Below are 27,804 nucleotides of genomic sequence, written 5' to 3'. Positions count from 1 at the left end.
TGGGATTCGTCGTTTCGAGACTATTGGTCTTAAAAAAACCAATGTATTCTTTTCACTGTCGTGATGCTGAGTCATATGCAACCATAAATCCTTTGAATCATGCAAACTTTGATCATATATGCTTTACACTGCGACTCATGGAAGTGCAAATGAACAAACTTCATGTCCTGAAAACTTAATGCTCAGCTGTCCATATATCTTTATCATCATTAAGTTCCTTCCAAATCACTCCAGAACAGTAAGCTCGGCGCTCTCGCACGGAATTAAAGCTTCAACTTGGATAGCATTTCCATGTAATGCTTTATTATAGTAACTTAAAGAACAGATATGAAGCAATGTAAAAAGTGTTCTGGGCGGGTCTTAGCACACGCCGTATTAATAAGACATGGGTATTGCAAGATGTCGGACATTACCAGAGGCAACCATGGGCGCAAGAACACTGTCGATTCTTCTTTCAATTGTCCGCCTTCCTGTTGTTGATCTTTTCCGGCGTGTTGTTATCACCAGTAAACCAGACTCGACTTGAAAGCATTGACATCTGTGGAGATAGTGGCCGTTCTTCCAGTCTCAGTGGCAAGAGTTAACATAGTCTCCAGCCCCTTGCTGGACGGCTCGTTCTCGACAATGTCATGCTTGATATAACGTCCGTGGAATCGCCATTGTCGGAAGCGTTCATGACCACCTGAATTAACGCCAGCGGCCGAAGGGCGTTGGTGCTGCAGCAAGCGACAACAGGACGATTGTTCATCCCCATCTTTGGGTGAGTAGCGAACTCATACTCATGGTTGGAGATACCGGCCTCTACTGTTGCGTTAGCGCCAATAAGGCGGGCACGCTGCCAGTAGTACTTGGGTCCTCGTTCTTGCTGGACTTGTTGCTTCTCTCATTCTGTCATAGGAATGGTGAGCTCAAAGAGGTCCTTTGAGGACAGAGTTCTGGCAGTGAACTCCTCTCCAGGCATCACTTTTACAGTCAAGTTGGATGCCATCATGCCGATAAAGAAAAGGCTTGGTGAGCTTTTGACAGGATTATCTGTGTCAAAGACATCATTGACCTTCTTGATTTTCCGTTCATCTATATCCCGAGGCTTTCGGGTCGGCCTGCCTGGGTGAATGTACCGAGAGTAGTCTCGTGTCTCGAATTTGGACAAATCGGTCGATATGATGGTTTTGATCTCAGCTTTGATACCATCTCGTTTGGCGACCTGGAAAAAGGTCTGAGCCCAGTGTTTTTTATTCCTTTCGTCGGGACTTGGGATCTGTCGCGTGACCAGAGCCATCTTCTCGTCTAGTCCCTGTGCACTGACAGGACCGATGAGTAGACGTCGACGTTCATACTCAGACGCGGTGTGCTCCATTTTGGCACAGAAAGCAACGTGAAGCTTATCCGGCCCAGCAAAATCCCCGGACTAATCGTCTGGATACTCATTTTCTAATGATATCACTGCAGAATTGGTAGTCTTGGAGACAGATGATGGTGCATTCTGTCGACAGTGTGGTCCTCTCAAGCAACTACTTTGCGCACTCGGTGGTCAGATTGATTTGCGCAGCGCATCCTGACATACATCCGATGATTCTGTAGCAGTTGATGGCGTCTGATTTTGTAACCTGGCAGCCGAGTATTTCAAGGTTGACTATAAGGCAGCTGTAAATAGGCTTTTGGTAGATCTCCTTCCGGTGTTGGTGAAGAGGATTTTATTGCGTATGAGCGTCTCGTGGCACACAATTGCTAGATGGTGGAATGACGAAAGCAATGTAACAAACAGTAGTGACTGGTATAAGAGAAGTCGGGGCTTAAGTGACTGATATTAATTGTAGTAATAAAGGTGTCAAAGTATTTGTTATTGTTGTGCATTGGTTTTCAGTATTTTGTTGCATCGTGGGAGTGGTGATGGTTGCACGAATGTTGCCAACAGCACCCCTAGACCCCCATAGATAAATCTTAAGCGGCAGTAAGATATTCCACGTGATAAGATTATGGAAAGATATTATTGTGATTCTGATAATTGCTAGACCTCACTGACGGGCAGCTATCAAGCAGTGTCAGGGGACCAAGTTCCGAGTGTTAGGACGGGCACCAGCAGCACAACAAGCATTAGAAGAGGGCAAGTTTTCTTTTTCTTTTGTTTTACTCTGATGGAATTAAATCTCTTCATGTTCGAATTTGTTTTCCCTTTTCTGTGCACCACACAAACATTATTATCACGATCACAATCACTGCAACCTCCCCTACATTAACCACCATTCTCTCTCTCTCTCTCTCACACACACACACACATATATATATGTTCCACAGTATTCTTACTTTATTTATTTATTTCTTAAATATATAAATATGCCGACCATCTCATCAGCATGCAGCGCGGACCTTGCCACGACTTTTACTTCCTCTAAATAGCCGAGTTTGATCTCTGCTTCGTGCGGATCGTCTCCCCACGGGAGTAGCCAAGACCAGGCGATCGACCTGGATACATGGCGACCGCGCCCGTCAGTGCGAGACTCCAAATCTTTTACTCCAGATATCAAGTTGGAGGAGATCCCACCAAATGTTGACGAACACGCTCCACCGGACGCGCAGGGCCGGTACCTCATCAAGGACGAAGAGGGTAACTTCCCCTGCACTCAAGTCATTGCCAACACTATCCTCAACGAGTGGCGACGACAAAATGGCCGAGCGGAAGTCATCCTTTCATACCTCGCGGGGGCCAATGAACCCGCTCACAAAGTCAGATTCTTGGGTGATGAGCACCCGCCTGAGGCTGGACCCTCCAACTTTAAAGTCGACGACCTACCTCCGCTGATCGGTCGTTCGTGTTTCTCCCTTGGAACCCGCTGGAAGTTCCTGAACCTCGAGGGGCGCACATACTGGCAGCCCAGCGACCCTTAGGGAGGGGTGGAGGAACGAGCCAACAAGATCCCCTTCATCGACCATACCGGGGATGAAGCACCCGCTCTGGAACCAAGCCTCGTAGAGGCCGCAAACAACAGCACCATGCCGTTGTCTCTCATACGCAGTCCACTGGACCCAGATGCCTCTGTCACGGTGGTGGAGCTGGATCAAATCAGCCAAGCTATGACACAATCAAACCTCATGAGCATAGATTTCGCAGCAGTAACAAGTAGCTCAAAACTCTATATTATTATCGAAGCATTTGTCTATGAACTGTATTAACTATTATGAAAGACACAAAAGGTACGCGTGGAAGAATATTCTCCCCAGTCTGCCAGACATAGAAACTAACAGCAACGACAGTCACACCCGTAAAAGACAACAGGGAATCCATCACAGCCCCTATTCAGTGATGGAAGACCTCGCACAACTCCACACATTCCATGCCGCCAGACAACAAACATCCCCTGGGCTTACCGAGAAGGAAAGAATCGACATAGATAACAGACAGTGGTTATTTGATGTATTCCTCAAACAGCGAGTTCTAGAAGAAGACGACAACTCAAGGAACAAATCTACTCTTTGTCCCATATTGGGGAACGCAATGCAACCCCCTTTATCGACCCGAGCTACGAGATCAGCACCCGAAAACCTCTGGCTCGAACCTCCTTCCACCGTTCAGCTATTTGGTAGCAAGCCTGGGTCAAATTTATATGGGAAGACAGGCTCTGGTTGTTTAGGCTGAGAGTTATAGGTTGTTTGGAAGCATCTTTTAACAAGACCGGTTCTATCAATTCTCTAAATAATTGCCATCATGTTGTCTCGTATTCTTTGTTTCAGGATCAGTTTAATGAAACCTGTTGAGTTACATCAAAAGAATTTATTATCATTATTATCATTATGCCTTCCATGAATTGCTAAGTTCTAACCCCTTTAATCGCTGACAACTTTTGTACTTATTCCATATTGATCAATTTGTCGGTAGAGGGTGTGATGGCGTACGTTGAGCCCAAAGTTCGAAACCCTAAGAACAACTTAACTATTTCAGACGAAGAGAATGACAAGGGACTGCATCCCCAACTTGGCTGGGACTGGGAAGTAGATATTGGTAAACGTTGGACCGTTGACAAAGTTTCGATTCTGGGAGGCCGACTTCCAACCCTACTCAGAAGCGGGGACGGCCATTTGGATGATGATCAAATCGGATGGTATGCAAATCAACCGAGAACTTGAGAAGGAGTTCCATTTGATTTGTGCATGCGTCGGATTGGTAGATGTTATCAAGGTTTCGACTGACAACGTTCCAAGCCCGTACATCAGCAAGAATCGGCCACATGTAGTCGATATAGTCCCATAAGTATTGTATCTGGTAGGGAAACCTTTCTCCAGGCTTTTCCATTCTGCATATGAACCGATCTTCCCATATTTCTCGATATCCAGAACACCAACCATCCGGGCCAGATGGGTTGGTACTTGAAGCATGAAAATTGCTCGATTCTCGGAAGTGACTCCACGAATGTGATGTTCCAACACTGCCCTGGCATTGATAAGCTCATTTACCCAACCACAAATTATGGCTCTGATGGCATATAAAACGTCCTCCTTCGCAGGTGCACCTTCTTTCAATATTTCCAGAGGATAATCCCAGTCGACTGCTCGGCAAGGGAGATCCCGGATTTGATCTCGCATATGTCTCGCGAACTCAGGTGACAAGGTTATGATGTCCGGAAAATCAGGGCTCATACAAGTGTCTTCTTCGTGCTCAGTTCCGGAACGTGATCCATCCATGTCATCATCAACGTCGACGGTTTCGCCGCTGAGGGCTTTAAGACAACCTCTTGCAAAGGTAGCTAGGTCCTCAGTCCATGTACGGGGGCTGTCTTCCTCAGACAAAGCTAGTCGCTCGCGTTCGTCCAGTGCGGTGAGCCACTCATGGTGTTGGGCGATCAGGTCGATTTCAGCTGTTGTAAGCGACTGAATGCCTCTTAATCTGACCCTGATCCTTTCCAAATTTGGTTCAAGATGATCCATTGTGTTTCTCTTTGAAGGTTTGAGAGTCTAGGTTGACTATGCTGGAGGTGAAATTCCATCAGTGGTCGTGGTCGTTTTGGGTCGAGTTCTGTTCCGTCTTCCCAAGCAATCCATGTCCTCCCTAGAATGCCTCGACTTATAGAAATTGTTCTCAGAAAACCTAGTCCTGGACCTGGTGGTCTCCTGAGTTTCCCCCAATTCATCTACAACTTCCTGCATCGCCCGGTTCATGCCACCAGAGAATACCGTATGCAGGGCTTCAAGAACTGGACCTTCGCGCAAGCTCAATCAAGAACCTTTAAGAATAAGTCGATTCTTTCAAAGCGGCTGAAGAGTTTATGTCTTGTCATCATTTCGAGAAGAGAAGGCCGTGATCGCCTCGCCCGAATTGAAGCCTTGGTTACGAGACCGAAAGGAGACAATTACCAGTTCATAACCCAAGAGGTTGTTGTCCCTCGCTTCTGTAGGCCAGACATGTGGGGGAATCTCTGGTCTGGTAGTGACGAGCCTCAAGATATCACAAGATCTATTCCAATATTTTGCAAGGGTCTAATGATTACATACCTCAATCTACATCGTGGCAACTCAGCCTAATCAATCCCAGCCAAGTATCGACCATGCAAGCATCTAGCACTAGACTTTCAAACTGGAGATAGATCAGGAATCTCTATTATTGCAATTGATTCTTGATCAAGACCCTTTGTCCATGTTGTCTCATTCCATGGCATATGCTCACCAATGCGCCAACGAACAATGCGGAAAATCAACTAAGGTGCTCTTTCAGTCGACTTCGCGACAGTTTGTATTCTTCTCATGAAATCAACTGACCTCTTCAGACTTCAACAATGATAATCTTGTGTTCGTCGCCAAGCAGGGAAGAATTTCTGACTGCTCGTCAGGATACCTCCAACATGGCACTGCACAAGAATCATCCCTCGGCAGGAAACAAACACCGGCTTTCTGATTACACTCTCACAAGTTTACGAGACTTTCTTATTCACTGCCCTGGAGAACATTCCTGATGGGTTGTCGAGGACATTCATGCAAATCATCATCACAACTCCGCGCTGCAAGGGTGAAGAATGGGAATAATCTTTGCTAAGATTATGCCTAAGCTTATCCTAAAATCATAAAAGTTTTAGCTAAATATCCTAAGATTAGACAAGGAAGGCCTAAAGTTTATGATTTCTCTTCTAATTTCATGTCCTATCCTGGTGGATGCCTCCCATCTGTTTCCAGCCCCAATCGCCGTGACATCTCCAATGAGTGCGATAATAATGCCCGGAGTGTTTCAAAGTCAATCACGATGCTTGGTAGGTGCATGGTGATAGATACTCTGTATGTACCTCTCGTGATACTGAGTAAAGAACTCGGGTAAATCGGGTGTTTGTTGTCAAACTATCACAGGGATAGCATGCCAGGAAACTCCAGGTCAACTGCTGGCATTGGTCCGTTTCCGTCTGAAAAAAAATCCTCCCGACTCCAGCTTAGGGGAGTTCTTAGCCCTGAAGTATAGGCAGACAACGTGAACTGCCATATTGGTTGGCATCGAGTCCAGAGGATGAGCTGCCAAGAAGATGTTGAGCCTGTCGATTAGCTTCTTATGTAGTTCAAACATCCCAAGTGCGCGGCAAGATAAATCCAATGAGTATAGTTTCCAGCTCCCTTCTGTTAACGATACGATAAGATGGCTGATGTCCGGCATCGTCGCTGGCTTTGCGGTTTTGCACAGGTTCGACGGGAAGATATTGTAGGACTCGGTTGTTCTGGCGCACGAGTCTTTCCATTGGCGCCGGTTGCTCCTCGAAAACTGTTGTCTTGTCCTTCACAAATCGTTTGAGCCGCGAGATGTTTCCCGGCACAGTACAACCTTCGTGAAAAATTGTGTTGATCCCTGCCACGACATTGGAAGGCTCAGCCCTCAAATCGAAGCTCTCTGTGTTGTCTGCGAATGAGACCTTGTTGACCTTGGCCTTGTTCCGCATAAACACATGCTGTATGGCGACCCTCGAGATACTCACATAAACTGCAGGTGTTGCGCTCTCTGGGCCGGGGATCTCAACCGGCAAACGGTCTGGCATATGTTTGGCTCCGTCTCGGGGGATAAATAGACGGCTGGCGCGCACATACTTTCGGACAATCCTCATGTCCCCATTTGTCACCGTTGACCCACTATTGCCTGGTGTCCAGACATTGTCAAAATAGGTGCCATGGACAGGCACTTGGTGAGGCTCGTCGTTGCTGTCGAGCATGTCCTCGTCATGGTATGCAGCAATCACTGTTTGGTTGGGCTGAACCCACGCCGACGTTGCTTTCCTCGACTTGAGCGTCTTTAAAACGGTTCCCTCATTATCACCATCAGACGCAGTTTGGCTGGTTAAATTCTCTGATAAACCAGTAGAGGGAACTGGCGCTCGTGTTCCATGCCCCGTCGCGTCAGTCTCTCCAGACAGGAGGGCTGCTTCCGCAACATTATTATGTGTGTGCTGCGGGGTCAACTATGATGGCCTTCCTTCCACTTGGTTCTTTACCGAGTGGCATTGTAGCCGACAGAACAGTCACCTTGTCATCCTCATCAAGGTGCTCGAGGACTTGGATGTCTTCGGCGTAGCTCTTCGCGTCTTCAGCCATGGTTGTTAGGGCAGTAGTAACGCTGAAGAACGAGTCCTCTCGGACTTCGGGGTCTTGAGAACCTCTGTCCAGACGCTCTCTTGCTTTGTCGATCTTATCAGCCTCGGTTGAGGTGGGCTCATATGCAGGATAGGCGCTCACGATCGCCAAATCAATATTGTTTAACTGGTAGCTTGAGTTCAGCAATCTATCAACGATAAAGGCGTGATCTTTTCGGGCAGATAAATACCTTGTTCGTTGAGTTGGTCGGCGACCTCGCTCTTTTCAGAGTCTGGGCCAGCCTCTTTCCAGCCGCACTCGTGCTCCATCGATCCGGTTCTTCATCCATTCGTCAAGCCTTCGTGGCACGACCAGGTGATTTTTACTGAAGCCCACCGCGATCCTCGCAGCCGCATGTTCGCGGTGTTTCCTGATGCTTGTCAGTGTGAACTAATTATTGTGCGTTTCATGTGGCCTACTGTGCATCTCGTAGTGACGAGCACGCCTGCACCGGGCACGTCCTGCTCAAATCAAATATTCTGACAGAGCGGAAAGGTGGGTTTGATTTTCATCTCAAACATATTAGCGTTGTAGATTCTCGAATAAGAATATTTCTGGTCTGATAATAACATATATATAATTATGTTGAAGAAATTTCTTCTTTCCAAGTTGGAGTTGTGTTGCTGTACACCTTAAGGAGAGAATGCGTACAGAGTAGCCCCGCTTTGATCAAGCAGTGTATCTCTCTGGCTGAGAATGTTATGTAAGCGGTTTGTTTCCAACTCGCAGTGATGGCCAGTGAATGTATGTATACCTAGGCAAGTACTATAGGTAGTCTCATAGATAAGGTATCTATGATAATGCGATGTCACTATTATGTATATTCGTGTTGAAAATCTATCGCTGGAAGTTCATTGATTAGGCAGTTTGTGTTTATGCGGATCAAATATCAGGAAACTTGGCATGAATGAGTATATTATGTATCAAGACAAAACTAAACAGATAATCCTGGATGCTATCTTCCTTTTCTGCCTGTCCTGCTGCGATAATTGTCAACCAAAGGAACTGGTGAACACAGAGGAGCATTATTAAATACCCTAGAGCTTCACCAATTTATATCAGTTCTTGCCAAGACTTGGGTATCGCTAGCTCTCTCAGTTCAGGTACTTCTTACTGGGGAAATGTTGCTACGTAGCTCAATTACTCCTGGCTATGATGCCTGTCAGTTTAATGCGTTTGCGCGAATAATCAAAACAGTCTCGGTGCGTATCGCCGTTATACGGCGAGGCCGTCCCGTTCCGCGGCGCAGTCTAGGTGAGCACGGTGAGCATGGAGATACCAACCCTCGTCGGTATCGAAAACGTTCCACACGATGTCTTGGTAACGTGTCTGTCTCATGATTCGACAAGTTGTAAGTGGTCTCTCGAGGCTCACGGACCCGCGAGATCGGGACAAGATATCTTTTTCTGGATGTTCTAGCGAGCTTCTAGAGTGTTTCAGGCTCGGGTTCTCACCGAGCTTCCCTTTTAATCTGATGCGCGACATTTCACATGGACGAGGACATCAGCCCTGAGGTCTGGCTGTGTTGGAGTTGATCGTTGGAGTTGCAGTTGAAGCTAGGGGGCCGGGCCGGCAGTCCAAGCTCCGGACCAGTTGGTGTTGAGCTTGACTCGCTGTCCTGGGGTCGGAGACACTGTGGGTAAGGGAAGAGACCAAACTGGGGTTTTAGGTAACGATATCGAGGTTAGACCCTCTGAGATCGTCACAATGCCAATGTATGCGGGTCTTGACCGGACTCAAACGTCCCGGTCAGGTTGAGATTGGGCAGAATATGAGGGAAGAGAATGTAAACGAAGTAACAATAAGAATTGAACTTATTGTTCTGAGTAGGTTATACTGAGGTGAATTCCTTGGTCACCTCAATATTACCCCCACCTAAGCTCTTGAGCTAGCATTTATGGACAGTAGCAGTACGTCACTTTGCTTGTCATTGAGGTGAGCTTCAAATAACTGCGCGGCGGCCAAATGATAAAGAGAAAACTTGAAAAAGCTGGGCAAAACTCAAATGATTGGACAGAGCTGGCAACGTGCATATCTGTTAGAGAAGCGTCTCGACTTTCAAACGACATGACATGTCGTATCAGGCTGCGAAAAGGGGGGTATCTACCCCAGGATTGACGCTGTAATGGAACGTCAAAGCTGCGAATAGTGGCATGCTCGAGAGATTATGCGTCCTGCTTTGGACACTCGGTGTGAGCTGTTTGGCGATCATGTTCGATCTCGGGGCGAATTCTGGCTACCTCAACACGCAACACGATAATTACGCAGCCAGAGAATTGACTCTAGAGATGCCGTTTTCCGTTACGGGTGATGCATCAGCCCAATCCAATCCAATTGCAGCTCTGTTCTTCACCACCTCCTTCACCTTGCAGCCCAGGTCAATGCTCACCTGGCTCCTGGGGCCTCACAGACCAACTGACCAGGCACTGTTTACAGTTGCTAGACGCTGAATGGCCTCTTTTTTTCTTTTCTTCTGCTTTTATTCCTGCTGTGGTACAGTACTTGGAGAGGCAACCTAAAAGGTCCCACCCCCGAATTTTTCTGTGCTTTAGTGACCAAGGCCATTACTGGTTTTTTTTTGCACTTATATCCAATCCCCCGTAAACATCCACATCGTGTTTTCCTCGTCCCTCTCCCTTCTTTCTTCTCTTCTTGAGATAGATCATCTCTTCCCCCGCCGACATCTTGATCTGGCTGTCGCAACTATTGTGACTTGCATGACTGGGCCTCACTAGAGCCGTATTGCCAGCTTCCCATTACCTAACCTAGTCCTACTAGGAATCACCACCTCGACTACCTAATCAAATACCACTCCAACCTTTTTTCAAATTCCTTCTCTTTATCCCTCTTCTCACATCGCCATCATGTCTTTCAGTGGACGCAAATTCTCTATCAACCGCCATACTGGCGCCCCCAAGACCCTCACTCGTCGTTTCAGTACGACTGAGCCTTCGATGAACGGTAAGCCTTTTGTCTCTCCTTTGTATGTGGCGTTTCTCGCCCAACTGCACTCTCAAGACGGCTTTATATGTCTTCAGCTTGAAGATTATACTTCAAGCTCTCCAGTACCATATTGTCTAGCTTCATGAGCTATTTGCAACCATCAAAGAACACCGAAACCTCATCTACTCTCCTCACCGTTTTCTTACCTCCCCTCACCGTCCCGCCTTTTCACTCTCACTACCGGCGCCACTGGCGCGTTACTTTCCCCTCTCTGTTCCTAATAATCCCTGTCATTCTGCCCCTCCATGAACTGAACCCCTCCAAATCCGCCTTAGATGAGCTACACAGGAGCTTGGCTGCAGCTGCAGCTCTGCCCCACAACGTCATAATTCAACTCTCTAACATGGTAGAGAGATTGTATCAAAATAACAGTACCCAATCACATTATACTAATTCAATATCTTGTTAGAATTCCAATCCAAGGTTCATCGTCAGTTCCGAAGTGCCCATGAAGGTCATATGCCCCACGCTGGTCTCGATGCCAGCCGATCATCAACCGGTGTTATCTGGTGTACGGAGCGAGCTTCCGAGTATGGCTATCTCGAGAACCCTGATGCGTGGGCCAATCTTGGTCAGGGTGCTCCTGAAGTTGAGGACGATATCGAAGGCTGCTTCCCCAGACCTGAAACCATTAACATCTCAATGGCTGGTCGAGAGTACGGTCCTACAGCTGGTATCAAGCCCTTGAGAGAGGCTGTTGCTAAACTGTACAACGAGGCTCATCGTCAGGGAAAGGAGAGTCAGTATACTTGGGAAAACGTTGCTATCGTCCCAGGTGGTCGCGCGGGTCTCATCCGTATCGCCGCCGTTCTCGGCAACTCATACCTGTCTTTCTTCTTACCCGACTATACGGCTTACAATGAGATGTTGAGTCTTTTCAAGAACGTGCGTTTTACTCTAGCGAAAAATCTATGCTTGGTGGTGGGGTGCTGACAAAATCTCACAGTTTGCCGCCATTCCCGTCCCTCTGGCTGAAGAGGACGGCTACCACATTCACCCTGACAAGATTGCCGAGGAAATTGCCCGTGGTACCTCTGTCATTCTTACCTCGAACCCTCGCAACCCCACTGGCCGTGTTATCGCCAACCCGGAGCTTGCGGAGATCCAGGACATTTGCCGAGACAGAGCCACATTCATCAGTGACGAGTTCTACTCGGGATACAATTACACATCCAATTGCGATGGCTCGACAATATCAGCGGCAGAGAACGTGGATGACGTCGACGAAGATGATGTTCTGATCATTGATGGTCTCACCAAGCGCTTTCGTCTGCCCGGTTGGAGAATTGCTTGGATCCTGGGACCCAAGGGTAAGCACACCAAACAATCTAAACACCAAGAAAAGACACTGATTTTGTCCTTCTAGAATATATCAATGCGTAAGTTTTATCTTGAATTTTTTCTGAACTTTTTGAGTCACTTTTGTTGGTACCCCTTTTCTGCCATAGATGACTGACATACTCATAGCATCGGTTCATGCGGATCTTACCTCGATGGTGGTGCCTGCCATCCTTTCCAGGAAGCTGCTATTCCCATGCTTGAGCCCAGTGTGGTCAAGAATGAGATGATTCACCTCCAGTCTCACTTCAGAGTAGGTCTCACGGATTAAGTCAAACAAGACATGAGAGACTAACTATTTCTTAGGACAAGCGTGATTTCGTCGTTCGACGTCTCCGTGAGATGGGTTTCATCATCAAGTATGTCCCTGACTCGACCTTCTACCTGTAAGTCTTCACCTACCCAAGATTCATTTGAATGAGACTAAACGATCATCAGCTGGCTCAACCTTGAAGGTCTTCCCGAGTCCATCTCAGATGGTCTCAACTTCTTCCAGGCTTGTCTTGAAGAGAAGGTCATTGTGGTGCCCGGTATCTTCTTCGATCTTAACCCTTCGCGCCGTCGTGATCTATTCGACTCCCCTTGCCATCACTTCGTGCGACTTTCTTACGGTCCCCGCATGGATGTTCTCAAGATGGGAATGGACGCCATTGAACGTGTTGTTCAGAAGTGAGTTCCAGTTCAACCAATACCTCGTCGTAGTGGTTTATAGAGCTAACACGCTGTAGGCACCGAAAGCTCAACTAAGCCGTCTCCTAAAACAACCAAGACCTATGCTTGCTTGAAAGTTTGGCTCAACCACATGAGTTATGTGTTATTTTATTGCCTGAGCCGGGTTGTTGACGAGCTTTGCGCTTTGACAATTTTGAGACACCTCAGAGTATTATCTCACAGAGACAGCAGATATGTTGTCACAACTGTTATGCATGGCAAATGCACGCAGTTTGGCAATAAGTTAAGCTGAGGTTACACGAGAATTAGTATTGAAAGAGATCATCCCTGTCATAGATGGAGGGGTCTGCTAGATCGTCTCAGACAGTTGTATCCATCGTTATTTTTCCTAATGAATCGTCCTCGTCTCGGATTCTTTGATATTACTTGAAAACCACAATTAGTCCTCTGTCACTTGATCATGGTCTGATTAAATACTCTCTATCAGTCACACCCTTTTTGGCAAGTTACCCCACGCTGAGCATAAAGACGACACCCATGAACTCTAGACCGCCGCATCTATGCAGATGCATTTATCACGCCTTATTCCGCCCTCAAGTCCCCTCATCCAGCTCATATCGCCATCGCCCCTGCTCCCGCTCGGATGAGACCCTGAATTAGCCTTTCAAAGGTGATAATCCTATCAGAAGTTCAGGTGATGGCGACATTGCACTGAGGCGTAGATCTACCCGCTCATCTCGCTCAAAAGTCCCGATCTCTTTATAAAACAAGCAAAAATGGCCGAAAGGACGATACCCGCTGTGGATAATTCTTGATGTGAGGTCGAGTCCCCCACTGTAACTATGTAGTTTGTGGTGTCCTGGTAGTTGGCCAATACGAACAACTGTAATGCTTCTCCTAGCAAAGGCGAAATTCGACAAACTACTATGATAAGATGTTTTCAGGTATCTTATGATAATTATGTCATGAATCTCGATCCCTTCTGGTTGTTTGAGTGCTGGAATATGGAAGACAATGGAGCGACTAGTTCTAGAATTGGCGCAGGGATTCTTAGTGGCTGGCCTACTCTATCGGCTTCCATTTTTTTCTATCTTCCTCCTAACTTAATTCCATGACACTCTCACATCGACCTTCAACTTCTCAGTATAATAATCCATCAATAGAAAACCCCAGAATCATTTAGACTCAGAAAGTCTGTCAATTCAAACAAGACGCATCATATAGTGAGAGTTCCGTGCTTTAATACACTCATAAAGCACTCTCCCTCAACGAGTGAAGCCACAACCACTCGACCACATAATGCTCAAGCGGCTCCCACGCCTTACAATCACTCGTCTATACAACACTACATTTGCACCTCGCTTCTCCAGTACAATGCCCAGCAACGATCAGCAAACGCAGACAGGGTCCAGCGAAGCTAAGGACACCAACAAGACACCACTTCCTCTTCCAGCCCCAGAACACGCCGCCGCAGACCAGGGCGATGACGTGACGTCTCTTCGTGTGGGCGAGTCTGTTAAGCTCGACGCCATGGGCCCGCTCGTTGTAAACACAGATGGAACTATGGGTAGGATTGGAAACTGGGCGGGTATGACTGAGCATGAGAGGGCGCAGACGTTGAGATTGTTGGGAAAGAGGAATAAGGAGAGGATGGATGTTCTCAAGGCTAAGAAAGCGGAGGAGGAGCAAAAGTCAGGCACCAATACCGAGAAATGAGGGTGATTTAATGCTCCGAGGAATGATAGAAGCCCTCGGATGTTCGGATGATGCGATGAGGAAACTGGAAATTAGATGCAATGGATGACATTACGACTCATCTCACAGACACAGAATAGACTTTTTGAACGTGTTGAACCTTAAGAAACTAGTTACGGAAACGATGTATCGTATACCCGTTGATATCATTGCAAAACAAAAAAGCCCTCCCAGTTTGTCCTGTCATCCGAACCCAGGGACTGGTCTCTATCAGTTGCCTTCAAACAACCATGTATATCCATCATATCGTCATCCACTGAACGTCACCTCACGAAACCTCGCGATATTTTAGGTTGTGCACCATACCAGGCAGCCTTGATGGCTAGCCTCAGTGCCCCATCATCATGCACCATGTATCCCAGAAATTGTTGAAAAGATCAGAATTAAACGCCACATTGCCTTCCCCAAATGCTCCGAGCCAGAACGCCGCCCGTCTTTGTCACCGTATTGTCTTCCCCAACGCTATACGTCGGATCACCTCGTCTCCTCCTTGACGGCGGACTTAGCTTTTGACTCGGACTTGTCGGTAGACTTGGACGCAGCAAACTCCTTCCATAATGTGACAATCTCGTCATTGCCTTCGTTCTTTTCAACAAGGAGGTTCTTGAGCCACTTGTTCTCCATCTCGAGCTGTTGGACTTTGCTCTCCAGGACGGAGACCTTCTCGGACATCTCCTTGGCGGACTTCTCAAGGGCTTGCTCACGCTGCTTCTTCTTGATGCGGAAGCGAGCACTAGCAGCAGTGTTGCGCCTTCGCTTGTCCTCCTCGGCAGCATGACGGGAGGCTTCCTCAAAGTTGAGGCTTCCGCGGCCGGCACCAGGGCCACTCTCAGAGCCGCGCTTCTCGGTTGAAGGCTGAGGAGTAGCTTGCTGACCGTAATGGGGGGCTTGTTGCTGTTGCTGGACGGGCTGGTAGCCCGCGGGGGCGTTGGGCTGCATAGATGGGAAGTTCTGAGCACCATCCGCGAAGCCGTTCAAAGGAGTAGACGGGTAGGTGCTGGTAAAGTCGGGGAAGCTAAAATCACCTGCCATCATAATGTGGTCAGTTTATGTCGAGAAGAGTCAAGTGTCATGACGAAGACGAGAAGAAGATCGTAGACATTGAGAGTTGAAGAGTAACAGATAGTCTTGCATAGGCCCTTGAGGCCTGGGGAGGCAGGCTTTCCCAACTTGGGAAGTGGTTGTGAGGTGCAGGGGTGTAAGTCGATGTCGTGATCAGTGCCGGCAAATCACGAGATATTGCACCATAGACACCACCATCCTCCAGCCACTGATATCGAGCTGGGGATCCCAGGCGGGCCACACTCAAGTAGACTTGCGTCGTGGGGACAACTTGTCCCCAATGACAGAAGGGCGTGATGCACATCGGGAGCAGGGCTCTCAACGGAAGGTGGGGGTAGTAAGGTTAATGGCCAGTGAAGCAGTAGAGACGCTGTTCATTGCCGATTTCAGGGTCAGGGTGTATGAGGCCAGGATTTTGACTATCCGCTTGGACAGTGGCCATACGTCTGGAGGAGAGAAGGGAAAAACATGAGCGACAACAAAAATGAAGCAAGACGGATATCAGCTCATCTGTGGCATCTTTGCAGGCAGAAATTTATCAACAGAGGCTCTGCTTTGTGACAAAACCAATGCTCCCGTCTTGACTCCATCTTTGTCTCATTTTCCATGCTTCGAACTGTTCTTTTCAACCTGGCGCGGCCATAGGGAAACAAATGCCATACTGCAGAGATAGCAAAACTCACCCTGGATGAAATCAAAGCTGTTGGGGTTAATATCACCAACAACTGAGGGAGCCGGGGTCATTCCATCAGAAGGCGAGGTGCTTTGAGGAGCCTCAATATCAACCTTCAGAGGCTGAGCCTGATAGTCGGTGTTCTGGCCAGTCTCAAAGTCGAAGAACTGAGTGTTGGTGAAAAGAGCGAGATCCTCCTCCATGTTGAAAGGCTCCTCGTGGGCAGTCTCCTGACGGTTGATGGCGTTGAGGTCGCGAAGATACTGCGACACATTGGGGCCGCGACGACCGTTGAAGTTTGACATTTCGGTGGTTTAATCGAGGTCAATAACTCTTTCTTTCAAAATTTTCTCCAATAACAATATGAATTCCTCGTCGTCCCTTCAATCGATGGTCGACGTTTCGTTCGGTACCAGTTCCGAAAGCGGCTCAGCGAGAATGAGCGGGGTTTTGTATGGACAAATTTGCAGAAGCCCTGGTGACTCAATAAAGACAGTCACAGCCACAATCACAAGTCGATGGCTGTCGTAGTCGGTGATGTACTTGAGCGGTCGTCGGTGGTGTTGTCGTCGAAATCCAGTATCGAAATTAGCAGTGAATGTATTCCGAGGTTGATTCTGGGGGAATTTGAGGGGAGGAAGTGGAGGAAGAAAGAACAGGCAGTCAAGTTGGTTTTCTCAAAGTGGATGCTAAGGTACTTGCGAGTTGAGGCCGATAACCGCCGAAGCCACTACGGAGTGGGTAGTGAGCTGAGGGCAGTCACTGGACAATTCGTGGGATAGTGGGTGGCATCCCCTAGAGGTTTAGTGGGTTGTAATGGATGGGAACCAGCCTTTTTGGCGATGAGATTTGAAGAGAGCCTAGAACATGGGTCTCTTCGGCGAATAGCACAACAGTCTTCGAATGTCGCAATACTTATCTCAGGATGATTTATGTTGGTTGTGACCTATTCTTTGTTGTTGCCGTCTGGTTTATTGTAGAACTCTATTCAAAACCTCAATTCATTGCCCTTTTTGCAACTCAATAACCCTCAACTGGTATTCATGATCGATAGGCTCATAGTGTAGAATCTGATTACCAAGCGTCCCCGAGCAAGTATTACCTGCAAGACCGTCGGCTTGCTTAACAATCACGCAGATGATGGTTCCAGCCGTCATGGATTTCCCCTCTCACCCCCCACGCAAACCACCAACCAGAGAGTTACACCAGCCCTCAAGTGTAACAGGGGGGACGGCTACCTCAAGCGACGACAGTTCAGGCTGTTAATTGTGATGTAAGTAATACGGAATTTCTCTACAGAACATAAGGAATCAAAACGAATGTATGTTGAAGTTGATGAACTGTTAAACAACTCATCACTTCAAGCACTGCACTTTGCAATATTCTTCGTGTGAACAGTACATAATTTTACTCTACCCATTGGACACAAAACATCAGCCATGGCGGAAATTCAACTCCCCGCCCCCCTGTCGTTCATCTGCAGATTTTCTCGCTTTCATCTGAAAACGTGGGTTGTCCTTATTCCTTGCCATCCCTTCTCCGCTTCGGAATGTGAGACGTCCTTGTCAAAACACCAATCCCTCAATCCCAATGAGTGATTATTTCACAAATTATCACACCAGCGTGGGTTGGCTTGCTCTCCTTTACCTCAAAAGGGATGAACTGCGACAAAGAGACACTCCACTCGTGCATCTTTGGCGTTGGTGTCACAGCCGACAGGGAGCTTCACCCGACAAAACAGCAAAATTAGAGCGCCCATGGAAACGTGGAAATACGATCAGCCAAGCCACCGCAACGTTTCTGATGCTCTGCAGGTGGCGATTCCGGACAGGCTCGGGGAGTTCGTTCGGCTCTTTGCCTCAGTCGAATAACTCAACTAACCGTATCGTTACAAGTCTGTTGTTTTGGTTTTCGCTAACTCTAGTTTCTTTCGCTGAGCCGAATAATCGGTGAACGGATTTCACGCACAAAGGACGTTTCCCTTTAAAATTCGGCAGTTGAGCCTCGGAATGAGAGGAAGCTCAGATTACTGGAAAGACATCTTCTTCTGCTCAAGACTGAGCATTCCAAAGTTCAGAAGCAAAACAACGGCACTGTTCTGTATAGGTAGTTTTCTGAGCTAGCCCCCACTTGCATACATGGTTAACGGTCTTCATCACACTCATGTATTGTGATAGTCCCGGGCAGGCTGACAGGTTCTCATCTTTGTCTGCTGGGTTGCATATGATCCAGCCTCAAGGGTCCCTCGTGCGCTTTTGCGGCTGCAAGTTGGAACCGAGTGGAGGTCATCCCTTGCTTGCGCGTGGGCAAAGTCAATCATGATCCAACCGTAAACCTCTTGGCTAGCTTCTTGTTGGTTGGTACGATTCCTTGAGTTGAGCCGACGCTGAATCTCAGGATCCGGACATTTCCCGAACTCCCCGTCAAAATTGGGGCCCCAGGAATGAACTGGGATCTCTTGTGGAAATCCTTCTCATTCAATCTCCAAAAAGAAAGTGTCCCCGGTTTGAACAACGACTCGCTTGTCTGCGGCCCCAGGTCACTAGAAGAAAATTATGACACATATTATTGAGGCTCTGGAGATAGGCCTACCACGGGCTTATTACCTTCCGTTGCACCTCGGAGTTGGTGTTCCTTTTGATGCATCACTTGTATTACACTGCAGGATCCTGGATGCATTTGTTCCTTCAATCCTTAGCCCGTCTTGAAAAATCTGCCGGACAGATCTGCAGGATCCTGTCGAAACGTCATAGCCCCTGCCCCTCGACTACGTGGGGGCATTTGTGAAGCCAATCCAAAGAGAGTTCTGAACAGACACAGAAAATCAATTCCCAGCGCGGCCCGCGGTTGTAGTCAATGATTTGCCCCATTACATCAAGACCAAGATGAGTGATGACTTCCGACGGTAAAATCCATCAGGGCTAATTGGACCCTGTAGTCAGCCCGTCATCGGAACCAAACTTTGTGAACGCCAATCCCTTTGGTAGTGGAACCGCGATTATCTGGTTCTGACAAGAAGCCATGAGACACTGGAAACTCTGAACCAATCAACTACTTCTCCGAGTTGGCCCACGATCATGTCCGAGTCGACCCATCGTTAGAGCCGAGTCGTTGTTTCGACTTCTTATGAGAGGAGCATTTTATCCCGAAGAAAAGCGGCAAATGCAATCTGAAGCTGTCCAGGCATATCGAGTGTCTCACACATCCAGATACGCTGTGAATCCTCAAATCCGTAGTTCAGGTTGTAGGAAGATAGTGGCTGTATATCACGTGATAAAGCACGTGATCGGTGTATGAGATGTCTCTGTCCGAGATCGTTGCTGGTCCGTGCATTCAATTGCCCTTGGTTGGATTGGTTTGAGACGCGACTCCAAAGCGAATATCGCGTCTTATCGAAGCGTTCAAGCACTGTTTATCGACTTAATCTGTCTAAAGGGCTAATTAATCAACCCAACCCAGTTAGACGTCAATTAAGGGGGCAGCCTTGCGGAGTTTCTCAACGCATGCCTCGTTCAACATCTCAAATGGTTACTGTGACTTTACCATTGTAAACACAAACAACCAAACAAACAACAATGGCCCGCTACTCTATCCCAACAAAAGCCAGGCTTCCGTCATCATTACGAGTTGATGCATCTAATCCTGCTGTTGTCAAGAGTCTCAATAGACTCTCACGAGAGTCTCTTATTTCCCTGGCACTAGACTGGCTTGACGATGAGAGTCTCCCGAATTCTATTCCTTACATTGAGAGGAGGGATGAAGACGACGATGAAGAAAATGACGATCTTTACCCTCCCTGTCAAACTATTGACGAATTACAACAACTTTATTTCGATATGCAGCAACAAAAAGGGTCAAAAAGAGATGTTGTCAGCCGTATTGTTGAGGGTGATTGGAGACTTGGCCTGACATTATTTCAACTAGCCATGGCCGATATGGCCTATTTCGAACAGAACCCAACATCTCAAAAATGGTCAGCCTATCAGATTCTGCCTCTTAAGCAGCCTTCTCAAGATGCCGGCGAGGACCAGGTGCTCAGAGTCGACCAAGAAAGTTTGACAATACCTCGGTTTCATCCATCAACGTTTCTCCAAAACCTTCAAACCCATGTGCTACCTGACGTCAAGGCACATTATCACTTTCACCGACCTACAGCCATACCTGTTCTACTACTGCGCATTTTCGTCATAGATTCGCCCTACAACACGGACTTTGCTCTTTCAAGTCGGAACCCAAATGGCACAGCAACAAACTTCGACTCTTCAAGGACAGTGTACATTGCGTTTCCAGATGGATCACCTGCTTTGTACATTACGAAATCGCAAGCTACAGGCAACAGTGGCTCAGGAGAGTCTAAGAGTTTACATAGCTTAATCGTGGATGGGGTACCCAAGGCTCTCTCACGCCCACGTGAACGATACACTCTCAAATCAGGAAACCTTCAAAGCAAGAACTTGGATGCACTTCTAGAAAAGAAGGGATCTGGACGCACAAACTCCGCAGGAGGTGGCTGGAGCATCTACTCCAATGAGGCCACAAAGATATCTCCATTGGATACCGTTATTCCAACTCCACCACTATCTCGAGAATCATCGTCCTCAAATCTCAGCCTCAAGCGGGGAGTGTCATTCACTGAATCTGAACGAGTTGCAAAGAAATCGAGATTGGTTGCCAAGGCTCGGTTCGGCGATTCGGGTTTTGTCACTGATGGTAAAGGAGTGGAAAAGGTTGACATCATCATACAGGATCCATTTCCTTCTACAAGTGAAGATACTGGCGATACAGAAGAGAATGAAGATGACGCCACGGCAGGGAGCAAGAATCGACGAAAGAGCAAGATTACGGCCGTTGTTCGAGAGGCGAATATCACAGCAGAAGAAGACAACGACGATACCATCTCTTCAGATCGATGGACACCAACTATCAAAGTTACATTTTCTGGAACACATGTATGGGCTGGCGTACGGCAACTTGTAGAGGCTGGCATAATAGATGGAGAGCGGATGCCGGGGTGGATGACAGGAGAAGAGGGAGTAACAACAGGACTTGTGAGGCATGGAAGAATACGTGGATACAAGGGCTCAGGGATGTGAAACAAATGTTGGATCTATAACGGCGCATGGTCTATGTCTTTCTTCTCTATTTGATACCCCCATGACAACATGACTGATCAGCCAATTCTTAGCTCTCTTCAAGTCCGAAAACTGTCACTGTGTTCTTCCATGCAGCTTCGCAAACTTCCTCGATACTAACTCCCTTGATACCTGCGATGATCTTGGCGACACGCTCGATATTGCACGGTTCGTTGCGCCCCTTCACCATGGCTCCCTCTTCCCACTTCTCCTTCTTGACAGTCTTGTATCGTTCCAGGACCTCCGGCTCTTTCTTCTGGTTCTTCTTCGACTGCTTTTGCGGTTTTTGTGCAGATTCAGCGGTAGCGGCAGTGCCATTCTGTTGGTTCTCGGTATTGGGCGTCTCTTTCTTCTCGATCAGATACTTGTAGCCCTCGTGGCTTGGTCGCACCTCACACCATGGTCCATCGGTCTCAATCATAAGACGGTCGAGGTGAACTTCCTTGACAACAGCGCAGTTCTCTACAGTCTTGAAGCTGCATCCATTTATACCAATGTATAGACCCAAGTCCATCAACTCGCGCATCTCCTCAGCTGTGCCAGTGAAACTATGCACTACGCCGCCCTTCTCCAACTTCTCTAGCTTCTCACCAAAAGCCTCCTTCAGAAGCCGAACAAAGTCATTGTGGGCCGCGCGAGAGTGGAGGAACAAGGGGAGCTGAGGAGATATCGACGCAGCAACCTGGAGCTGAGCTGCGAAGGAATGGAGCTGGATGCTCTTCGAGCAGTAATGCAGTCGATCATAGTCAAGCCCAAACTCACCCATAGCCACAAGGCTCTTCTGACCTGATGCTTGGGCCTCTTTCACCAAAGAAGTCAAGTCTCTGATGAGTTTACCAGTCTTTGTTGGGCAAGGGGGGTGCTCTTCCGAGACTGGAGCTGAAGGATCGGGATCACATGGTGTTGTGTGCTCAGACTCGTGAGAAGGACCCGCTTCACTGAAGACGGAGCTGCTACAGGGATGAATGCCTGCAGTCCCGAATATAGTTCCGGCTGTGGGTGATGTTAGTCTTGTTATCAGATTGATAAACAGGGGTGAGACTCACCATAATCTCTGGCAAGGATGAGGGCATCTCGAGAGTTGCCAAGGTCTGAGCCGGTCACTATAAGTTTTGTACAACCAACTTCACGGGCTCTTCCGATAATAGCATCGAGATCGTCGGGGTGTCGCTCTTTGCCGTGGTATTTGCCTCGGAAGATAGGATCGGTCAAGTTGATGCCAATCTACTAGTAACGCTATGTGTTAACGGGATCTGATATCGGATGTATATTGGGTGATTGACATACATCGATGTATCTAGGTTTGTAACTGGAGCCCTCAACGGGCTGAGGCGTTGGTGAAGAAGCCATATTGCGAAATTGTGAGGCTTGAAATCTGAGACTTGACGTCCTGAAACCAATTCTTGCTGAAGATTGAAAACAGTGAAAGAGAGGTCTCGATGTCATTGATCTTAAACGTCTCTTGCTTGACTCCAGCGTGAGTCACTGACTTGTTGCTGCCTCGCAACTGTAATCTCTAGCTGCCTTTTTTTAGACTCAAAAACGGAAAACAGGAAGGTAGTCTTGGTTCACGACGATGATTGGCTCTTTGATCTACGTTTTCGTTCAAGGTCTCATCCTCCCGTCAACCTCAGTCCAAGGTCCAAGCTCAGTTAATTCCACGGGATGTTCTCCTGCTTACGAGAGCTTCCAAAGACAATTATTAATTTGCATGGATCTCACGTGATTTCGCGCCGTTGTCTGCCCCCCATGAACCCCACCAAGCGCTGCAGCAACGCAAAATGACTAGGTGACGCGAGGACGCGATGTGGGAAAGGGGAAGAAGAGTTTTGGCTCATTGCAGGCGTAAAGTGAATGAGATAACCACGAATTACGATACTCCTGTCCTTGTTAAACTCATGCGAGTCAAGTGAATCCCTATAACTCGCTCCAATCACCAGCATAACCCCCCATATCTACCAGTCAAAGCATCAAACGGGGCGTTGCCTCAGGTTTCAGGCGGGGCTTTTTTAATGGATTGCGGCGATGCCTGTCACTGTTTGTCGCGCTAAGAACTTGGCGTCGCGTCTCTGGACGCGCCTCCCTTAAAACCACCTCGACCATCCACGCGAAATTTGCTTCTCTCATCTCCTCAACAACCACAACAAAATACGACGAATTTTATAATAATTCTCACGTTCTCTTTCACCGAAGCGTCAATACCCTTCAGACGCTCTCTGCCTTTTAATCTCTTCTATCAGCAGGAATAGATCCTGCTATAAGCTCAAATCCGACCTCCCCACCTTATCCTTCCTCACCACCATCATGTTCGTCAGAAAGAGAGGTATGTATGATCTGACAATATAAGAACTCATGATGATTGACTTGCTCATTAGATGGGCGCCAAGAACGTGTTCAGTTCGACAAGATCACTGCTCGTGTCTCGAGACTGTGTTATGGTCTTGACATGGACCACGTTGACCCCGTTGCCATCACCCAGAAGGTTATCTCCGGTGTCTACGGCGGTGTCACCACCGTGCAATTGGACGATCTTGTAAGTGACTCGCTCATCATGACTGCTCCAGACACCAGCTAATTGACCACTAGGCCGCTGAGACTGCTGCGTACATGACCGTCACACACCCCGACTATGCCATCCTTGCGGCCCGTATTGCCGTCTCCAACCTTCACAAGCAGACCAAGAAGCAATGGTCCGCTGTTGTGAGCGACCTCTACCACTATGTGAACCCCAAGAACGGCCGACCGTCACCCATGATCTCCAAGGAGACTTATGAGTGCGTCATGCGACATAAGGAGGAGTTGGACTCTGCCATTGTCTATGACCGCGATTTCCAATACCAATACTTTGGCTTCAAGACTTTGGAGCGATCATACCTCCTCAAGATTGACGGTAAGATTGTCGAGCGCCCTCAGCACATGATCATGCGTGTGTCTGTTGGTATTTGGGGTGATGATATCGAGCGAGTCTTGGAGACATACAACCTGATGTCCAGCAAATTCTTCACACATGCCTCTCCCACGCTCTTCAACGCCGGCACCCCTCAGCCCCAATTGTCATCTTGCTTCTTGGTTGATATGAAGGACGACAGTATTGAGGGAATCTACGATACTCTCAAGACCTGTGCCATGATCTCCAAGATGGCTGGTGGTATTGGTCTGAACGTGCACCGTATCCGTGCTACTGGCTCCTACATCGCCGGTACCAACGGTACATCGAACGGTGTTGTTCCTATGCTTCGTGTCTTCAACAACACTGCTCGCTATGTCGACCAGGGTGGCAACAAGCGACCCGGTGCTTTTGCCATCTACCTCGAGCCTTGGCACTCTGATGTCTTCGAGTTCCTTGATCTCCGTAAGAACCACGGTAAAGAGGAGGTCCGTGCCCGTGACCTTTTCCTCGCCCTTTGGATCCCTGATCTTTTCATGAAGCGTGTTGAAAAGAACGGCGACTGGACGCTGATGTGCCCCAACGAGTGCCCTGGCCTCGCCGACTGCTACGGAGAGGAGTTCGAGGCTCTGTACGAAAAGTACGAGAAGGAGGGCAAGGGTCGCAAGACTATCAAGGCTCAGAAACTTTGGTACGCCATTCTTGAGGCCCAGACTGAGACCGGAAACCCATTCATGCTCTACAAGGATGCCTGCAACCGCAAGAGCAACCAAAAGAACCTCGGTACCATCCGAAGCTCCAACCTGTGCACTGAAATTATTGAGTACTGTGCCCCTGACGAGGTCGCTGTCTGCAACCTTGCCTCTCTGGCTCTGCCCTCTTTCATCAACTACGATGAGGCTTGCTACGACTTCAAGAAGTTGCACAAGGTCAGTCAGGTTGTTATTCGCAACCTGAACAAGATCATCGATGTGAACCACTACCCTGTCCAGGAGGCTCGCAACAGTAACATGCGCCACCGACCCATTGGTCTTGGTGTTCAGGGCCTTGCCGATGCTTTCCTTTGCTCTGCGCATGCCCTTCGAGTCACCCGAGGCTCGTGAGCTCAACAAGCAGATCTTCGAGACCATTTACCACGCTGCCCTCACTGCCTCCGTGCAGCTGGCTAAGGAGGAGGGTCCCTACTCCACCTTCAAAGGTTCCCCCGCCTCTGAGGGTATCCTCCAGTTCGACATGTGGAACGTCAAGCCCTCTGACCTCTGGGACTGGGAGACTCTTCGAGAGGAAGTCAAGACACACGGCATCCGTAACAGTCTGCTCCTTGCTCCTATGCCTACGGCCAGTACCTCCCAGATTCTGGGCAACAACGAGTGCTTCGAGCCCTACACCTCCAACATCTACCAACGACGTGTTCTCGCTGGTGAGTTCCAGGTTGTCAACCCCTGGCTGCTCAAGGACCTTGTCGACATGGGTCTGTGGTCCGATGCTATGAAGAACCGCATCATTGCTGAGAATGGTTCCATTCAGAACATTCCCAACATCCCTGCCGATGTCAAGGCTCTGTATAAGACCGTTTGGGAGATCTCTCAGCGCCAAGTCGTTCAGATGGCTGCTGATCGAGGTGCCTTCATTGATCAGTCCCAGTCACTGAACATCCACATGAAAGACCCCACGATGGGCAAGATCACCAGTATGCACTTTGCAGGCTGGAAGCTTGGCCTCAAGACTGGCATGTACTACCTTCGTACACAGGCTGCTGCTGCTCCTATTCAGTTCACTGTTGATCAACAGGCTCTCAAGCTTGCCGATTCCAATTCAGCTCAGATCAAGCCTCTAAAGAAGCGTGCTCCTCCTGCTGGTTCAAGCTACCTCATGTCCTCGCCCTCAACTATGGGACGTACTGAACTGAACGGTAGCAGGACTGGCTCCCAAGACAGCGGCCTGAACGGCAATGCCGCCAAGAGCCTAAATGGTACTGCGACGGTACCTGGACGTGCGCCCACCATCAAGGCTGATGTTGAGGAGGGTGACAGCCCCAGGGCTCTTCCTACTGAGCCTGCCGAGAAGGTTCAGGAAGAAGAGTTGGGTGTCAAGAAGAACCCTCAGTCTGAGGATCAAGACAAGGACAACGAGGATCGTGAGCGCGATATCTACTCGGAGGCTGTCCTGCAGTGTGAGTGACAAACGTTCCTTCGGCATGAATGAAGATACTAATCGTGTAACAGGTAGCATTGAGGATCCCGAATCCTGCATTATGTGCAGCGGTTAGAAAACAGCAAGAGCTGTCTGCGCACATGTATTTATGACAATGGATGAGTTGAAAACGAAGACATGTTTTGGGAGGCATGCTACGATACAGCGATGGAAAGGTAATTTGATGTTTGGTTATGTATGGGTACCTTGGGCGGCAATGATCCCCCTTGAGCATGCTTATACCGGAGTATATTGTTAGGTTAATGATATTGAGACTATGGAAGTCTGCTCGTGAAGCTGCAGCTGCTATTGACTTAGATAGTTTATGTTGATGCTTGCGCATTTGAATAATATTTTATGTTTAATATTTCGTTATGCTGTGATACTTTCTGTAATCCATGGACATAAGGTGGCTTGGGCTGATAGGCGTTGAGAATAATAGCGGCAGTCAACTGAAGCTGGCGTAGGTGGGTAACTGTTTTCCGATTGAAGTTGAAGCCTTTACCGTCTTCTTGATATCCAATGGCAGGCAACCAAGGGTAGCTGCAGTTCGGCGAAGATCGTTGTCACTATCGAGATGGCACTTTTGCTGTTGGCGCGACGCCCGATTATGCAAGCTCAGCTGAATGTGGTGATCAGCAACAGTCTAGCCAGACAAGTTGAAGGTCTACGGGTTCGTGCATCGATAATTCGATAATAGAGCTGGATATCCTTGTCTATCGCAATATACAGCTCTTGAACTACAGTAGATCGAGACTCTAGAGCCGTCGATTATTATGCTACGAGGTCTGAGAGTTTGAACAACACAGCCACCCTGGAGCATACCCAATTGGGCAATTTACTGCATTTCCAGGTGTTAGGCTACACACTAATCACCAATTGGTTCTGATGCGACAGTTTACGAATGTGACCCGAGTCCCAATAAGGTATTATCCAGTTTCAAAGCCAGGTCCTTTGCGATTGGGCTGCTGGAAATGAAAGAGACTTCGAGAGGGCTGGTGACCTCCAAAACTCTGCCAAATTGGAGATGGTGAGACATTACGACGTCGCAGGGAGAGCCAGCCACAATATGCGAGCTGAACTGCAAGTTAGACAGTGGCTGGTGTCTCAAGTTTATGAGATGCTTCGATCGGAGCGAGGTTCCGGTCTTCCAAGGGGCCGATAATTGTCGCACTTCGTTTTTAAGCATCTCCATAAGATTATCAGTTTTAACCATGACGATGATCAGACGACAGTTGATCAGGAATGAAACATGAAACAGAATTCCGATAGGAATTGAATTCAATGAAGTGACAACCAAGATCGTCACGATGACGAGACGGAAAACGTGGCATTGAGATGAAGACGAAACTCCCGAGGCCCAAGAGGTGGAGGGATGTTGAATACCCAATATCGAGCAAGGCTCAAAGTCAAGGCCCAGGCTGGTCTGTCCAGCTCGACAGGGCCTTGAGCCATTCGCTGGGGTAGAAGCGTGGGCCATGAGAGAAACAGAAGAAAAC

General features: G+C 48.2%; 10 protein-coding genes across 12 annotated transcripts; 5 read left to right on the top strand and 5 right to left on the bottom strand.

Annotated features, from left to right (window-relative positions):
* Positions 1-430: 430 nt before the first annotated feature.
* On the bottom strand, positions 431-1,357 carry FOXG_07931 (uncharacterized protein; the record flags this gene model as incomplete). Its single annotated transcript, XM_018386624.1, has 1 exon — positions 431-1,357. One exon carries the CDS (start codon positions 1,355-1,357, stop codon positions 884-886), a length of 474 nt encoding a protein of 157 aa, XP_018243803.1. The 3' UTR covers positions 431-883.
* A 1,114-nt stretch (positions 1,358-2,471) lies between these two features.
* FOXG_07930 (uncharacterized protein) lies at positions 2,472-2,886 on the top strand (the record flags this gene model as incomplete). Its single annotated transcript, XM_018386623.1, has 2 exons — positions 2,472-2,486; positions 2,527-2,886. The coding sequence occupies 2 exons, from the start codon at positions 2,472-2,474 to the stop codon at positions 2,884-2,886; spliced, it is 375 nt and encodes a 124-aa protein (XP_018243802.1).
* A 1,164-nt stretch (positions 2,887-4,050) lies between these two features.
* On the bottom strand, positions 4,051-4,920 carry FOXG_07929 (uncharacterized protein; the record flags this gene model as incomplete). The annotated part of the gene is made up of 1 exon (XM_018386622.1): positions 4,051-4,920. One exon carries the CDS (start codon positions 4,918-4,920, stop codon positions 4,051-4,053), a length of 870 nt encoding a protein of 289 aa, XP_018243801.1.
* A 1,075-nt stretch (positions 4,921-5,995) lies between these two features.
* FOXG_07928 (uncharacterized protein) lies at positions 5,996-8,226 on the bottom strand. Of its 2 annotated transcripts, XM_018386621.1 has the most exons (3): positions 8,010-8,226; positions 7,781-7,960; positions 5,996-7,716 (listed from the first exon to the last, which is right to left on the bottom strand). In XM_018386621.1, the coding sequence occupies exon 3, from the start codon at positions 7,170-7,172 to the stop codon at positions 6,531-6,533; it is 642 nt and encodes a 213-aa protein (XP_018243800.1). In that variant the 5' UTR covers positions 7,173-7,716; positions 7,781-7,960; positions 8,010-8,226; the 3' UTR covers positions 5,996-6,530. The 2 variants fall into 2 exon arrangements, with proteins under 2 accessions (XP_018243800.1, XP_018243799.1); XM_018386620.1 differs by having other exon boundaries at positions 7,781-8,226.
* A 1,786-nt stretch (positions 8,227-10,012) lies between these two features.
* Positions 10,013-13,442, top strand: FOXG_07927 (uncharacterized protein). 2 transcript variants are annotated; one of them, XM_018386618.1, is made up of 8 exons: positions 10,013-10,551; positions 11,003-11,478; positions 11,540-11,903; positions 11,960-11,972; positions 12,061-12,184; positions 12,238-12,317; positions 12,370-12,600; positions 12,660-13,442. In XM_018386618.1, the coding sequence occupies exons 1-8, from the start codon at positions 10,455-10,457 to the stop codon at positions 12,676-12,678; spliced, it is 1,404 nt and encodes a 467-aa protein (XP_018243797.1). In that variant the 5' UTR covers positions 10,013-10,454; the 3' UTR covers positions 12,679-13,442. The 2 variants fall into 2 exon arrangements, with proteins under 2 accessions (XP_018243797.1, XP_018243798.1); XM_018386619.1 differs by having other exon boundaries at positions 10,013-11,478.
* A 206-nt stretch (positions 13,443-13,648) lies between these two features.
* FOXG_07926 (uncharacterized protein) lies at positions 13,649-14,539 on the top strand. The gene has a single exon (XM_018386617.1). It carries the CDS (start codon positions 13,903-13,905, stop codon positions 14,317-14,319), a length of 417 nt encoding a protein of 138 aa, XP_018243796.1. The 5' UTR covers positions 13,649-13,902; the 3' UTR covers positions 14,320-14,539.
* FOXG_19550 (uncharacterized protein) lies at positions 13,664-17,182 on the bottom strand. Its single transcript, XM_018399787.1, has 2 exons — positions 16,104-17,182; positions 13,664-15,383 (listed from the first exon to the last, which is right to left on the bottom strand). The coding sequence occupies exons 1-2, from the start codon at positions 16,396-16,398 to the stop codon at positions 14,833-14,835; spliced, it is 846 nt and encodes a 281-aa protein (XP_018243795.1). The 5' UTR covers positions 16,399-17,182; the 3' UTR covers positions 13,664-14,832.
* Positions 17,183-19,668: 2,486 nt separating this feature from the next.
* FOXG_07923 (uncharacterized protein) lies at positions 19,669-21,186 on the top strand (the record flags this gene model as incomplete). Its single annotated transcript, XM_018386616.1, has 1 exon — positions 19,669-21,186. The coding sequence occupies one exon, from the start codon at positions 19,669-19,671 to the stop codon at positions 21,184-21,186; it is 1,518 nt and encodes a 505-aa protein (XP_018243794.1).
* An 88-nt stretch (positions 21,187-21,274) lies between these two features.
* Positions 21,275-22,671, bottom strand: FOXG_07922 (TatD DNase; the record flags this gene model as incomplete). The annotated part of the gene is made up of 3 exons (XM_018386615.1): positions 21,275-22,218; positions 22,272-22,449; positions 22,513-22,671. The coding sequence occupies 3 exons, from the start codon at positions 22,669-22,671 to the stop codon at positions 21,275-21,277; spliced, it is 1,281 nt and encodes a 426-aa protein (XP_018243793.1).
* Positions 22,672-23,529: 858 nt separating this feature from the next.
* FOXG_07921 (uncharacterized protein) lies at positions 23,530-26,381 on the top strand (the record flags this gene model as incomplete). The annotated part of the gene is made up of 5 exons (XM_018386614.1): positions 23,530-23,548; positions 23,601-23,758; positions 23,812-25,149; positions 25,199-26,285; positions 26,338-26,381. The coding sequence occupies 5 exons, from the start codon at positions 23,530-23,532 to the stop codon at positions 26,379-26,381; spliced, it is 2,646 nt and encodes an 881-aa protein (XP_018243792.1).
* Between the last annotated feature and the right edge of the window lie 1,423 nt (positions 26,382-27,804).

This window comes from Fusarium oxysporum, chromosome 4 (assembly GCF_000149955.1).
Source record: "Fusarium oxysporum f. sp. lycopersici 4287 chromosome 4, whole genome shotgun sequence".
Taxonomy (NCBI): domain Eukaryota; kingdom Fungi; phylum Ascomycota; class Sordariomycetes; order Hypocreales; family Nectriaceae; genus Fusarium; species Fusarium oxysporum.
This window is presented reverse-complemented; position numbering and strand designations above follow the sequence as displayed.